Source organism: Glarea lozoyensis (assembly GCF_000409485.1).
Source record: "Glarea lozoyensis ATCC 20868 chromosome Unknown GLAREA2, whole genome shotgun sequence".
In the NCBI taxonomy this organism is placed as follows: domain Eukaryota; kingdom Fungi; phylum Ascomycota; class Leotiomycetes; order Helotiales; family Helotiaceae; genus Glarea; species Glarea lozoyensis.
Genome location: NW_007360994.1, coordinates 703,520 through 717,284, shown reverse-complemented (window position 1 = coordinate 717,284; position 13,765 = coordinate 703,520). Strand labels below are relative to the sequence as shown.

Below are 13,765 nucleotides of genomic sequence, written 5' to 3'. Positions count from 1 at the left end.
GAAGAAGAAAACAGGAAATGTTGCAATATGTAATTTTATCTTGAATCAATTAAGTATATATAAGTCATCAGGCCCACTGAGCACAAAACTTCGGTTCTTTGCTTGGAGCACCGAAACAGAGAGTTGAGATTACCTAGGGATATCTACAACGCGGCGATAACGAGCCCAAAGAGAGCAGCAGCACCTATCGCACCGACAGCAGGTTGTTCAACTGAGAGTCCCGCAGCGGCAGTTTGGGTAGTCGCTGAAGGCGCTGTAGTGGTGGCAGAGATACCAGATGTAAATGGAACGTTCGATGCGGCGGCAGCTCCCTGGAACATAACAGCCGGTGTAGTCGCAGTTGGGTTCGCGGTTGCGGTGGTGTTGGCAGGATTAAGTACACTGTTTCTGGATTAGTGAAAGTCTATCGAGGAGTGTAAGACAACTTACGCGTCGATAACGTGCATAACACCGTTGCTGACCAGTACATCCGCAATCTGGACTTGAGCACCGTTGATGAATATTTTGTCACCGGTAGCCTGAACTCTTAGGTCAGGTCCTTCAAGAGTAGGAAGTGTCCTGTTGGCGAGCCCCATAGACAGAAGAGTGCTATAGCCAACTGTGCCGTTGATGATATGATATTCCAAGATGCCCGCAAGTTGTTGCTCAGTCAATGAGCCAGTGGCAGAACCGATGGCCTTGAACGCAGCATTCGAAGGCGCGAAGATTGTGACATCTTTCAGCATGTCGACAGCCATGAGAAGGTTTGTTGCCTTCAATGCGCCAGCTAGCGCGGTAAGCTGAGAGTCTACAGCAGAGACTGAGGGCATTTTGGGTATCGTCAGAACAGAATCAATGATGTGAATGACACCTCCCTCAAACATCAGATCAGCGGTTTGGACCATGCTCGTTTCCTTCAGCCCAGACATGATCTCCACCATATTCCCCATTTTCATACCACCAACGACTTGGCCTCCGGTAACACTGCTTAGAGACATATTTGACATCATCATGGAGCCCATGGTCATATTGCTACTTGCGCCAAGCATGGTAGGAAAGAATTCCATCTTGGTGGTAAAATCGGATGACATATGCATACCCTCGAGGACATGATATTCAAGTACAGCCATAAGAGTCGCATTATCTGCAGCCGCTGCTTTGTTCTCGGGACTCTGAACGAAGCTTGCAAATGCATCATTCGATGGGGCGAGGATGGTAATGTTCTTTGCTCCCATAAGCATCTGCATAAGAGCTGGCTGTTCGGCAAGAAGTGCTGAAGACAGTTAGCGTACGTGCATATAATCTTGGTGGGAATCATACAATTCAACGTGCTAAGTGTTGTACTTTGGGAGGCAATCGCTTCCATTAATGTAGCACCCCTCACCACACTGGCCAAAGCCAACGTGACTAAATATGAGAACTGCATTTTTGACGGATAAAACAAGAACAAAAATATCGCAAGGAAGTAGTATATTCAATAAATTATGTATCTGAGAATAGAAGATCAACCAGCGATGGAGAGAAAACATGACGAGTGGGCAACTTGCCCTCTATATGCTTCATCTCCTAACAACTCCAAGCCAGCCAAGTGCATCGGAACACTTGAATCGCAACATAAGACAAGGTCCACCCCACATCAAAGAATACGCCTTGATCGCACCAAGACCATGAAATCTAGTATGCACGGACAGCGGGAGATCTTCTCGTGCATCAGAGCTTGAACTGAAGTATGCGCGGCTCTCAGTATGTTTCACGAGGCCGTGCTGAGACGTGGGGCTTTGCTGAAACAACTAGATTCGCAGAACGTGACTGGAGCGATCAGTGACAAACATGAGGTTGTAAAAATACCCAGAGAAGTATGGAAACAAAAACACGGAGCAATATTACTGCCGAGTGGACATAACATGTTTTGCGTACCGCCCAAGACTGAAGCAAGGTCGAGACCCGGCCCAGAGCTCACCACTTTGAAAGCAGACATAGTGGCTCCATTGACACTACCCTTGGTCAAATATATGACCTGGGGAATAATATCTTGTTCAAAAATGAGCTCACAGCGCCTGAGCGCGTAGCCTTCTTGCATATCCGCTACACTGCTATCATCGAATTCCCCTCCCCAGCACTGTGTTAAGACCTTTTCCAGTTGGGCTGACACAGCTCTAATTTGCAGTGCGCCAGAAGAATAAAAGCAAAAGGATAGAGAGTGCATAGAAGCTAGGTTATGCTCTTTCCACGCTTAGCATTTGAGCGGTCTAGCGAATGCAATTCAAGCAGTCCTCTCGGGGACAGTACCACGCCAAAGGCCAGCTAAAAGACGTGTACAACAGTCTTCCGTTTTCCAAGAATGCAACCCCCGATCCAATCGACTTGAACCCTCAAATTGGACTTGGCCGCGGTAGTTCTCTCCGGTGTCGTCGCATTGAATCGATTTCATACGCGTCCTCTGCGGCTCTGCCGAAGTGCACTCAATCATCCTCTTGAATGCGGAAGAATCACGTCCTCCTTAATGAGCCAGATGATAAATCCCGACAGTCTATATCACAATCCATCTTCGTTTTCAATTGTTGGTGTTGTCTTGCAGATACTGCGTCGTATGAGTTGTGTGGTGAACAGATTTGTTTAACGAGATCGTCAGCACGTGACATTAAGGAGTTTTTCCTTTTTGTATTTTTCTTCTTATTTGATATCTTTTATAGATATTCATCAAAAATAAAGCATCGGAATTCTGTATTCTTTTCTGTGGAAGTCTCATCAATATACTAATTTTGAAGTTTGTATTATGGTCACATGACTGCAATTCACTTATCTCTCCAGCTGCCAACTATTTTCTCCTGTCGTAAAATATGTCGTTACACGGATGAGAAAGTCATTCTCTCAATCTTGAAACAGTATACAGAGCTTTGTGGATCACGTGAATACCTCCAGGTTGTCGATTCGAGCAGTCTTCGCGATATATCAATATACATGTGAGAATCTGTGTAGAGCAAATGCGCTTCTCGACAATGAATCTTTTTCCTATCAGGATACAATTAAGTTCCCCGTTTGCTACTTCTCACCTACCCATAAGATACCGAGAATCAGGACATTGGATGAAAGACCACCTTTTTCCAATTCAAGGTATAGTTTTAAAACACATATTCGCTCCCCTCCCCAAAACTTTCAAACCCATTAAAACTACTTCAAAATCACAAGCTCGCTTTCCCTCGCGGTTCAAAGGGCAAGGCCAAAACCAACAGACCAGCAGCAATAAACAGTGCGCCAGAAGTATACACCGGCGCCGCAGTTTCCAGATTTGCAAACATAGCGATAATAGGCTGTATATAGTCAGCAAAACTCACATTTCTATTTCAAGAAGTAAAAGTGTACTTACAGCCATAATTCCGAAAACGCGATTTGCCGTGGCCGTCAAAGCGTTCCCAGTTCCCCGATCTTTGGTGACAAATATTTCAGGCGTGTACGCGTAAAGAACGGCATACATAATGTTACTGAAGAAATTGAAAGCACAATTCCAACCAAGTAGTGCATTTGACGTTAATGCAGTCGTTGAAGCGTAGAGGAAAACACCGGTGAGGACCGTGGAAACAGCAAGTGCCCCTTTTCTTCCGAATTTTGGGACTTCCACGAGAACGCCACCAAGTAGTGCACCTGGAATACCAAGAACTGCAATGATCAAGGAGTTGCGGTACGTGAGGTAAGTGGACCCGTCGCCGAATTCAGCACCACGAGTTGCCTGGATGTATGGTAAGAACGCATTGTACAGAGGGTATCCGAGACCGATGAAAGCCCAGACAAGCATGATCAAAGAAGTTGACCAAATTAGTTTTGGTGTAGCGAAAAGTGCGCGAACGTGGGTCAGATTTACTTTCTCGAGTTTGCGCTTGAGAGCTGCAGAGGCGTCAGTTGTTAAAGGACCGGATCCGAGAGCGTCGCAGGCTCGCAGGTCGTCGATAGTTACTATTTTAATCAGCTGAGGTGTGTCAGGAACACATTGGCTCAAGCTTACAGTTTGACGTTTTTCCATTGCGCCTGGCAACATCATGCACAACCCTGAGCGCATCTTCGTCTCTTCCCTTGCCCATCAAATACTTTGGCGATTCGTGAATGGTAAAGAACACGAATCGAATGAAAAACTCAGCCATAGAGATACATCCCATAGTGATAACAAAATATCTCCAGCCCATATTCGCTTTTCTTGTGCAAGTCTCAGCAGTTTCCTCACAGCTCAAGTTACCCAATAGCGGCCATGCGATGAGATTTGCAATGACCTGAGCGACAGCCCAATAAATGCTCAGAATGGTAAGTAGATACTGATGAGAGCCCGGCAGAAATTCGAGAAATACAGCCGAATCCACAGGAAGATTTCCACCGACTCCGAAACTCCAAAGTGCAGCGAAGCATCCAATGGCAGCAAAATTCGGCGATCCAGCAGCAATGAGGCCAAAAACTGCTGTGATTCCCAGAGTCAAATTGAAAGCCCAGCGACGACCGAAAATGTCGCAACCAAATCCCCAGAACATGGCACCAGCGAGGAGTCCGATATTTTGAGCAAGGGAAAGTAGTGGTGGTCTAGATGGTGAGAATTCCTTTACAATTGCAGGGACTGTCGATTGTTAGTTATTATTACGACTTGCGGTGAGCTAGCATGGAGCTCACAAATTAAGGAAGTGACGATAGGCCACAGATTATCGTTAGCCCAACCAAAACCAACAACAATAAAGAGTTGCCATTGATACCACCCCATTCCAATCTCTTGAATCTAGAAATTGTCAGATTGAAACCACCTAAAATCTCACGAAACATACCGCATTATTCAAGACCTTTGCTTTCGCTTCATAAACCGGATCGACTGTCCCTTTCGGTATCGCGGCAGTATCATCAAGAACCGTCATATTCGCATTAGCGTTTTTTGAATCTCCATCAACCACCGATTGTTGCTCTGCTCGTTCAGCTTCATATTGGGCAGGGGATTTGTTGTTCTTGGTATGATCTGCAGGTGTATCCATATTGGGTATAGCTGTATAACCATGCGACGCTCGCATGTATAATATATATAAAGTGATGAGCTTAGCTTTCCGAAGAGTAGTATTATTTGAAGCTGGCAATTGCGTGCAGATATAAGATAAGAACTGGGAATGAAAATCTACGGGGTTGTGCCGCAGGATTATAGCGTGATGCCATGGGGGGATGAGATCTTTGGTGCTATTTCCTCATTGAGGAAAGAGCGGCTTGTGGTGGCGCTTGAGTCTTGTATGCAGGTAAGAGCGGGGCAGTTATTCTTCCAGGTAGTAAAACATTTAATCCCTAATTTTGTCTTGTCAAATTACCCTTCTTCGAAATGTTCATGTTAAAAGAACTTTCTATCAATTAATGTTGTTTAAACTAATTAGCAAACATCATGATTGTGTAAGTCGGGAATGGTCGAGATAAGGTCCGGGCGCAAAGCGGGAAGTGGCCGTTGCGGGGAAGGAAGTGCCCGGCGAGGTTGTCTCTCGCTTAGCTAGACAGGGGGGAGTCTCTCCTCTTTAAGAAACGACTTCGATGCGAGGCCGATCCATTTCTTCTCCGTCAAATTGTGCTTACCGAAGAACTACTAGAACACGATTTTGGTACTAGGTAAGCACCAAAATTAATGTCAAATATTTAAATATTTAGAGAAATGTTATATTACTATCTACATCTAGGTATTCCTTCATTCTTTTGTCCATTTAAATGTTGTAGTAGTTAAATAATTAACTATTTGGGTAAGCATAATTTGACGGAGAAGAAATTGACCGGCCTCTAATATTTTGAGCAGGAATGTACTATTTCAGATATTCATTTAAAGAAGCTAGGTTCCAACATTCCTGTTTGAGAATAACTATGGAGTAGACTCCAGCCCGAAGTATTTCCCTACTTCAAGGTATTCCTGGCAATTACAACTTTGAAGCACCAGAATAACTCGTTATATCACTTCATAATTGTGCAGCAAGTTGGTTGCCAAATGATAAGATGTTGCTTACCTAATAATACAGATCCGAATTTGTTATGTCCTAGAAACTGAATAATGTCCTGCTCCGAATAACACCTTATCCATCCATTGTGAGAATCCTTTTCGTAGTTGCCAACCACTTGACGACACTACCCAAAATAGCCAATGTATGATACATGATAATATGTTACGTCAACCGCTACAATAAACACTGTGCTCTCTAAAGGCCATTTTTGTCCACACCGAACTTAATATTCCTGTCCTCAGACTTTCCGACCACTGAGTCTGATAGAAACATCCCTTCTCTTCAATGCCATAAACAATACCTCATAGATTTTCGCAATCAACAGAGAAGTTATTTTTTGTCAACTCCTCTTCTAAGTATGTTGGCGTTTGTTGCTAGCTTCCGTACCGTAAAGTTGAGCCGCTAACCGTCCTTCCAGTACTCGCTTGTCGATTCGTTTCTTTGAATCCATCTCAAGCATCCCGCTAATGATCTCGAAAGCCCACATGGCTTCTTCATCACGACAAGAAGCCAGCATTCTCCTCACTACCTGGTTATAAATATCTTCCGACATCATTGTCCAAGTATGTTTCTGGGTAGACAGCAATTCAAGGGCCGAAATACCCATGCTCCATACATCGGCTGACTTATCATATACATTACCCAAAGGTAGGTTAGGATCCCTTGCATTGTCCGCATTTTTAAGATCCACGACTTCGGGGGCCAAGTAAGCATACGTACCAACCCAATGCTCGTAGGATGTTTCTTGCCATGTTGCGCAGCCGAAATCAATGATTACCGCTTGAATCGGGTCGATAGAAGCGAGAATGTTCTGAGGCTTGATATCTCGATGCATGCAGCCACGGTCGTGAAGCCAAATCAAGCCTTGAAGCATTTGCGTGAAGAGAACAAGACGTGTGGACATGGAAGCTGTACTAGGCGGGATAAATGCGTATAAACTCTTGCTGAATAGGGGTTTGCAAATGAAAAAGCATTCGTGGACCCCCTGGTCATCTTTTGAATCAATAGAAAAGTAGTCGACCAACTGTAAAATACTAGACTTAAAATAGTTAGTAAGAGTCTTGTAACCGAAAATTTCACTAAGAGACGGGAGAATTGACTTACTGGTCGAGAATTCTGCATCAATTTTCTCAATGTCTTTACTTCTTGGATAACCTTGCCGTGACTTCTAGAGGTGGTAGCGATAATCTTCTTTACTGCAACAGGGGTTCCATCCCGCTGGTCAATGGCCGCACAGACAAAGCCGAATGCTCCTTTGGCAAAAGACGTTCGGACAATATATTTGCCCATGATAATGTAGTCCGTCTCGCTTGGCGTAGGGTCAATGGTCTCTGGGGGTTTGAAGCCTTCATAATCTAGAGAAGCGCGAAGGGTTTGCAGTTGCGCTCGATAGATGTCTTGGTCAATATCTGTGAACTCGAGAGAATATTGAAGGTCGCCCAACTCAATCTCTGTGACCATTTCTCCAAGTGCCCTAGAGCTAATTTGGATCTGGGCGGGATCAAGCGTTGTTCCACCTACACGAACTCTCTTATTGGCAATGATGAGGAGGGCATTAGAGTCAAGGATGTGATTCACTCGACAGTGACGCCCTCCAACTGCTGGATTATGATTCGGATCAAGAATCAAGTCTACCCCACCGTGCTCTACAAACTTCTTGGCCCAGCGGCCACATCCAAGAACCCACCCATATTGTCGGCTTAGGGGTCTGATATTCAGGTTGAGTCTGTAAAATCCGGTATAGATTTGCATTGGTAGTGTTGGTGAGGACTCCCTACTTGAAGCACTGTCTCCACTAGAATGACCGTCTGTGTCCGGTTCCAAGATTGACTGAGCATCGTGGACGTGGATGAATCTTCTGTGCCATTCATACTTGACGGGCTCCTTTTCAAATGCAAGAACAACTCGGTGAAAAGCTAAATGTGCTGCTCTGGATTTGGGTACGAGTTTTGCGAAGTCTCTTGTCGTGTGCAGTCTTTGGTCTGGAACTCCTTGGTACTGAGGCGAATTCGGTCGTGTTGTAGAGCCACCGTCAAAGGATTTGAAGGACATGATGTAGCACCTAGTTTTGTGGAAATAAAAAAATAGCGTCCGCAATGTGCCAAAAGAAAGTCTTAGAAATGCAGGAAGGAATACATTGTTTTATAGTTCTAATCGAAGAGCAATTTTTCCAACTGTTTATTGACATTTTCAGATAAACAGCACCCCCCAGTCGAACTTAATGGTTCACAAGTCTGAAATGTTCACGAATAAGTGTCATTTACATATTCAGTGGCATTCACTCAACTCTCGTATCCTGTCGAGTACACTAAAAGGCCGTGAACAGTTGAGGGTCAAATTCATGATGAACAATAGTCTTAACAGGCCAATGGTCTTGCAACATTTGGTACACGGGTTCATATCATTTAGTTACCCCCTTAACGTGTTTTCAGTGAAGCTTCAAGACCTATCTTTGTTAAATGATGCTGAATTAGTGGGGTTAGTGTGACACAAATTTGCCCTAAGCGAGATACTTACTACATTGCTGTAAGTCTTCTAGTCCGAAGCTTTCAGAACCTTTATTCTACAATACCTTGACAACATCACCACCAGCAAATTCGACATTTTCAACATTACGATGGAACCACCACGTCTAGTCCGAAAGTCTTCTTGCTTGGGTTTCGATAGTCGTTACGAGGACCCAGCGATCGTCAAATTCAACGCAGACATACTACGCCAGAAACTACTTGAGGTCAACGGTCCCCCAGTATGGCTTACTCCCGACGAACTCTACATCAAAGTCAAGTATGCAGGCATGAAGCCTTGGGAGATTCCCATGACCCCTACTCCCCCCGATACGCCGTCAGGATCGAGTTCGCCGATTCAACCACTTCAAAAGTCTATCGAGGAAGACAGAGATCCTAACCTCCCAACTCCACGGCCTTACGACTCGCCCCCAAACATTTATTACAGAGGCGACTCCTATCCTTTACCGCTCGATCGCCCAGTATCACGTCCCTTACCTCAAGCAACAATTCTGCCAAAGAAGACCGACAGCGACTACGAGTATGAGTTACTCACCGTATCTCAGCAACCATCAATCTGGCACGACTACCCTATAGAAGCCCATTTAGAGTGGTACGAGAGAGAATGCATTTCTCTTCCCGATGGGTACGTCAAACCAGAACAAAAGCGAGCTGCAGAAAGACAGACGGTCCATGAGCAGCATTCACAAAAGTCTGAGCAGAAAGAGAAAACAACCTCTTCCAAGCAAAACAGCCAACACAGCAGTCGAAGAACAAAACGAAAGCAGAAGCCCCTTGTTCTTTCAGAAACTAGTACCAACCATATTCGAAAAAGGCCTTGCCATCATATGACCACCAGGTCGAGGGATGGAAGTATATCTCCGAATGCGTCGTATCAGAAGGTTGAAAGGAGTCAACACGAGATGGCCAAGACTTGAATACTAGTTGATGGATTGGACGACAGGATAATTGGAGCATACTTGGTCATTCAAAATTGATTTGGCTTTTGACCTCAACATGTCATCAACTCAATTGGCAAAGAATGATATAGATGGGCTTCGGTATGGACAAAAATGGTGTTTTACTTTGGTTGCTAAGTCGGGAATCGTAGGAGGGATAAGACATATCAGAATACAAGTGCAAAGCCAGTGGAAGCTACTGCGGGAAGGCTCTTCATTAGCATATATTAATACAATTGAATTTCCATCACAAATTACAGTCGTACCCTTGATACCTTTATTCTCGTGTTCCTGATACAAAGCAACCGAGAATTTATCTTCACCTTCACGTCCGTACTGAATTATACGTGTCCTATTTCCAAATGAGTAATTTCCAAAATCCTCCCAGCCACCCAAAGCCAGGCAAAGTTCTAGACACCCTTCCAATTATAACAAAAAAAAGTGGCTGGATATAAGACTCAGGTGCTGAAATGAATCCCACTAGCATGTGATCTCAAGCCTTTGTTAGCTGGAGATTTTGCATCACTGCGCCTAGTGTCCAGGTAGTGATCAGGATATTAACAAGGATAAGTCGACTTCGACAAACTCAAAAGTATAAATAAGAGCCATTCAGGGACATTAGTGAATCGGTAAGCGATGTTTCCACATAGGACAAAGTCCCAGCATAGCCTAAGTAACCAGGTAAAAAGGTGTGACGGGGAGGTGAATAATAGTGTGGGAGGGTAAACAGTGAGATACCAATGGTTCACATCAATGCTCGATTTCACGAATCCAAAAAATAAAAATCACCTTCCCACCCAACCCGTCAACTCCCACCCCAATCATTTCAGAAACAAGAACAAAACATTCGGATATTGAGAACACCTTTCCGAGACCAGTCAACTCATTTTAATAGTTATCAAAAAGATAATCAACAAATAGTCATATTCTATAGACGTAATGAAAACCGGCGAACGATTCAGAACAATCCGCAAGATGTATTCCAGAATATATCTACTCTACCCAATTTTACTACCCTGAACTCCTGATGAAAGTATACAAAAGGCATGAGTAATTTCTAGCTGGGGTTCAGCCATTCGGCTCTGTGAAGTGGATGCGGATAAGTAGCGATGACATATTGCATTTGCGAAACCCCTGGTCAAAGTTGAGTGATTGGGGTGCTACGGAGCGCACTCGCAAAATGATTGTTGGACTTGGCCGATGAAACCAGAGGAAATCTGAATGATTTGAATAGAATGAACAGACACTGGAGTGGTCAATGGATATACGAGTATTTTAATTCCCCTATATACGTTTGCCCCTACGGCACATATCCGCCCATCGACCTAACGACCAAACTTCTACTTAAGACAACAAAACTCATGCACAAATTCTGGCCAACATCAAAAAGAGATGTTTAACATCCGACGTAGATAGCTGCGAATCCATTAGTAAAAATTCCAAGTTTATCAGAGGAGATAGAAGATGAGGACATACCATTAGCATAAAGCGCATAAGAATCCGCATTCAGCACCGCTCTCGCACTAGTAAGCGCCGTGGCAGCCGCATATCCATACCCATTATCCTGGGTTCCGGGGCTGTACGTGCCCGGGGCGTGGGTCATCTCATGGAGGGTGGTGGTAGTCTGGTCCTGGGCGTGGCACTTGGTGGTGAGCGAGGTGAGCGCGCTGTAGTAGATGGGGCAGTTGACGATCTCGTTGGTGGAGGGGATGGTGTAGGCGAGGACGTTGGACTCGCAGTAGCCGTAGACGTCGGTGCAGTAGTACTTGGTCTTGCCGGAGGTGAGAGAGCCGCATTGGGTTGCGACGGCGGTAAGGCGGGCGGCGACGGTGGAGCGCGTGGCTGCTGCGGTGGTCTTGAAGTATTCGCTGAATTTGGAGGCGGAGCCGGAGGAGGCTGCGCTGGCGGCGGCGCGAGCGAGGGTTGCGCAGCGGGAGAGGGCATTGGTAGTAGCGGTCTTTTGGGCGGTGGAGCATCCTGATTGAAGGACGGTGCGCTCTGTGATGGTCATCTCTGGGATGGCCTTTGCTACGATGGCGGCGGCGGCTCCGTCGACAAGAATTGGAAGAGAGTTGGACTTGAATGATACGGCTGAGCCTGATAGCTCGGTGGATTGACCAAGAGCATATGGAATAGCACCTTCTGTCATAACAGTGTAGGTACCAGTGGTCAAGTCGTGGACCGCCGCAGTGTTGATGGTGGTGGTGAGCGATGCTCCTGCTGCGAGAGACTTGAAGTGTTGTGCGGCGATTTCACCGGATTGAACTCTTCGCAGAACACCCTTGAATGCAACAGCCTCATCTAAGAAAAGTTAGTCATTGTAATCAAATCAATAGTTTAACCCTCTTTCTCCAACAAGATCATTAGACAATTTTCATGAACACATCTATCCGGCTCCCATCGTCCCAAAGTTAAGCCAAATAAGCGGTTACTCCACCACTTCAAGTGATACAATATCTCTGGTTTTCAGCATTGGTAGGGGGAAAAGTGAGATTCATACTTGATTCATTGATAACATCCAACTTCTCAACAGGTGCAGAGTCCAAGAAAGTGCCAAGAGTAAGCAAGTTCATGTCAACAGCACCAGTGTTTGTGACAGTAGCAACAACAGCTCCGGAAGCATCCGCAGCGGAAAGCGTGACTTTCAGGGCAGCCGCATCGCGTTGGATGACACCGGCATTGGCAACAGCCAAAACACTAGCGGCGGTAATTGAGAGGTTAAAACGCATCTTGACCGAGTGCCGAGGTGGGGTTGAACTGGACCGAGAGGTGTAACGAAGGGGTTTGTGACTGAAGTATCGAAGCTGGCGATGAAGAAAAATCTTTTCATGGAATTGCAATCATACTTATACTTTGTATGATGAGGGGGAATACTGGAGATTCCAATATCACCTAATTTCCCAGGAGTAAATGCCGATCCTATTACCCATCCTCGACCGTTCAAGAAGCTACATAGTCTTCCATGATTTAAAGGGGAAGGTGTAATGGAGAGTCAGGCTACTCATGCTAGATTATGCAAATCAGAGATATTGTTGCACGAAAAGCTGGACGCTGGAAGGTTTGCCCGAAGGCCAAGTTATAAGGGCAACGATGATCACCGGGAAAATGCACCAGCGGACCTTCCATTGTGAGCGACGACTACCTGATTGGAAAGGCAAGAATAACTATTCTGCGAAGTAGCTCGCCCATTAGACTGTTTCGCTAAGTCTGAAGATGTGTAATAGTCTAAAAGAGCAATGCTATGCTTACAAACTCAGAATATGAATTAGTAGAAAATCTTCGAGAAATGATTTCAGCTCTATCCATGTCGCTCTGCACAGTTGACTCACGCGCTGTATCAGTCCTGCAAATGAGATATGAGGAAGGCCCAAGATAACATGATTATGAAGGCTAAACTGCGTTCAAGGTCTTGTTTGGTATAGATAAATTGCACGTGAGCAAAAACTCCTAATCCGGACAGCTGCGTGGGAACTACCCAGTGAGCATTTGTACAAGCTTTGCTTGTGGTGCATGCGCTTTACAACGAGGGGTATTGGTTTCAAAAATAATGCGGGGGGAACCAGATCCAATTGTGATAGGATCTGATAATTCTGCCAAGATCCATTTAAGACCAATGTGGCAGGTATATAAACATTATATATCTTGGCATGCGCGAGCCAATCTTTCGCGTATCGATATTTTGCCAAACGCGAAGATCATGTAGCCACGACTGACGTGCATGATCTCTCTCAAGGAGTGCAATTCGACAGCCGGACGTTGATTCAAGCATCGCATACAGCCAAAACGGCTGATAACTTCCTAATCAATGAGATCGACAAGAACGCCTCCAGGTAAAGCAAGAGCGCCTATCAATTAAAATATTCCCTCGCACCACAGATACATGCTTGATTTTGTGACTTCTTCATCAAGATATAGCCCCCGGCTTGGCACCTAGGAACGGGGTGTGGCAGTTGCCTTTCCGCCCACTTGAAGACTGCCGGGAAAGGCGCAAAAATCAAGAGATGAGAGCCGCTCCCCCCACTCGGGGTTTACCCTAGGAACAATCTAGTCCTTAGGGCTATGGGTAACTTGATAAGGCACAAGAAGTGACAACTTTAAGTTTGAACCCATCACGGCCTCGGTTACAGAAGCGGTGCCTCGTTCATGCAGAACGAAGCTTGTTGGGAATAAGACGACGGCACCAGTTGTGGCTGCAACTTGCATTCCACCTTCTTGTTAGGGTTGGTATGAGGAAAGACACAGAATCTCACCCACGCTCAAATGGCCCCTCGATGGATTTCTAATCCTGCCGACAAATGCCATGTAAACAAAAGTCTAATCAACTCTCAATCAG

General features: G+C 45.3%; 5 protein-coding genes across 5 annotated transcripts; 1 reads left to right on the top strand and 4 right to left on the bottom strand.

Annotated features, from left to right (window-relative positions):
- Positions 1 to 143: 143 nt before the first annotated feature.
- Positions 144 to 1,405, bottom strand: GLAREA_03569 (FAS1; the record flags this gene model as incomplete). Its single annotated transcript, XM_008083822.1, has 3 exons — positions 144 to 381; positions 430 to 1,252; positions 1,300 to 1,405. The coding sequence occupies 3 exons, from the start codon at positions 1,403 to 1,405 to the stop codon at positions 144 to 146; spliced, it is 1,167 nt and encodes a 388-aa protein (XP_008082013.1).
- A 1,756-nt stretch (positions 1,406 to 3,161) lies between these two features.
- On the bottom strand, positions 3,162 to 4,979 carry GLAREA_03568 (MFS general substrate transporter; the record flags this gene model as incomplete). The annotated part of the gene is made up of 5 exons (XM_008083821.1): positions 3,162 to 3,290; positions 3,347 to 3,930; positions 3,980 to 4,576; positions 4,630 to 4,732; positions 4,779 to 4,979. The coding sequence occupies 5 exons, from the start codon at positions 4,977 to 4,979 to the stop codon at positions 3,162 to 3,164; spliced, it is 1,614 nt and encodes a 537-aa protein (XP_008082012.1).
- A 1,342-nt stretch (positions 4,980 to 6,321) lies between these two features.
- GLAREA_03567 (Protein kinase-like (PK-like)) lies at positions 6,322 to 8,021 on the bottom strand (the record flags this gene model as incomplete). The annotated part of the gene is made up of 2 exons (XM_008083820.1): positions 6,322 to 7,008; positions 7,074 to 8,021. 2 exons carry the CDS (start codon positions 8,019 to 8,021, stop codon positions 6,322 to 6,324), a joined length of 1,635 nt encoding a protein of 544 aa, XP_008082011.1.
- A 565-nt stretch (positions 8,022 to 8,586) lies between these two features.
- Positions 8,587 to 9,411, top strand: GLAREA_03566 (uncharacterized protein; the record flags this gene model as incomplete). Its single annotated transcript, XM_008083819.1, has 1 exon — positions 8,587 to 9,411. The coding sequence occupies one exon, from the start codon at positions 8,587 to 8,589 to the stop codon at positions 9,409 to 9,411; it is 825 nt and encodes a 274-aa protein (XP_008082010.1).
- A 1,417-nt stretch (positions 9,412 to 10,828) lies between these two features.
- GLAREA_03565 (Metalloproteases (zincins), catalytic) lies at positions 10,829 to 12,161 on the bottom strand (the record flags this gene model as incomplete). Its single annotated transcript, XM_008083818.1, has 3 exons — positions 10,829 to 10,848; positions 10,909 to 11,733; positions 11,933 to 12,161. 3 exons carry the CDS (start codon positions 12,159 to 12,161, stop codon positions 10,829 to 10,831), a joined length of 1,074 nt encoding a protein of 357 aa, XP_008082009.1.
- Between the last annotated feature and the right edge of the window lie 1,604 nt (positions 12,162 to 13,765).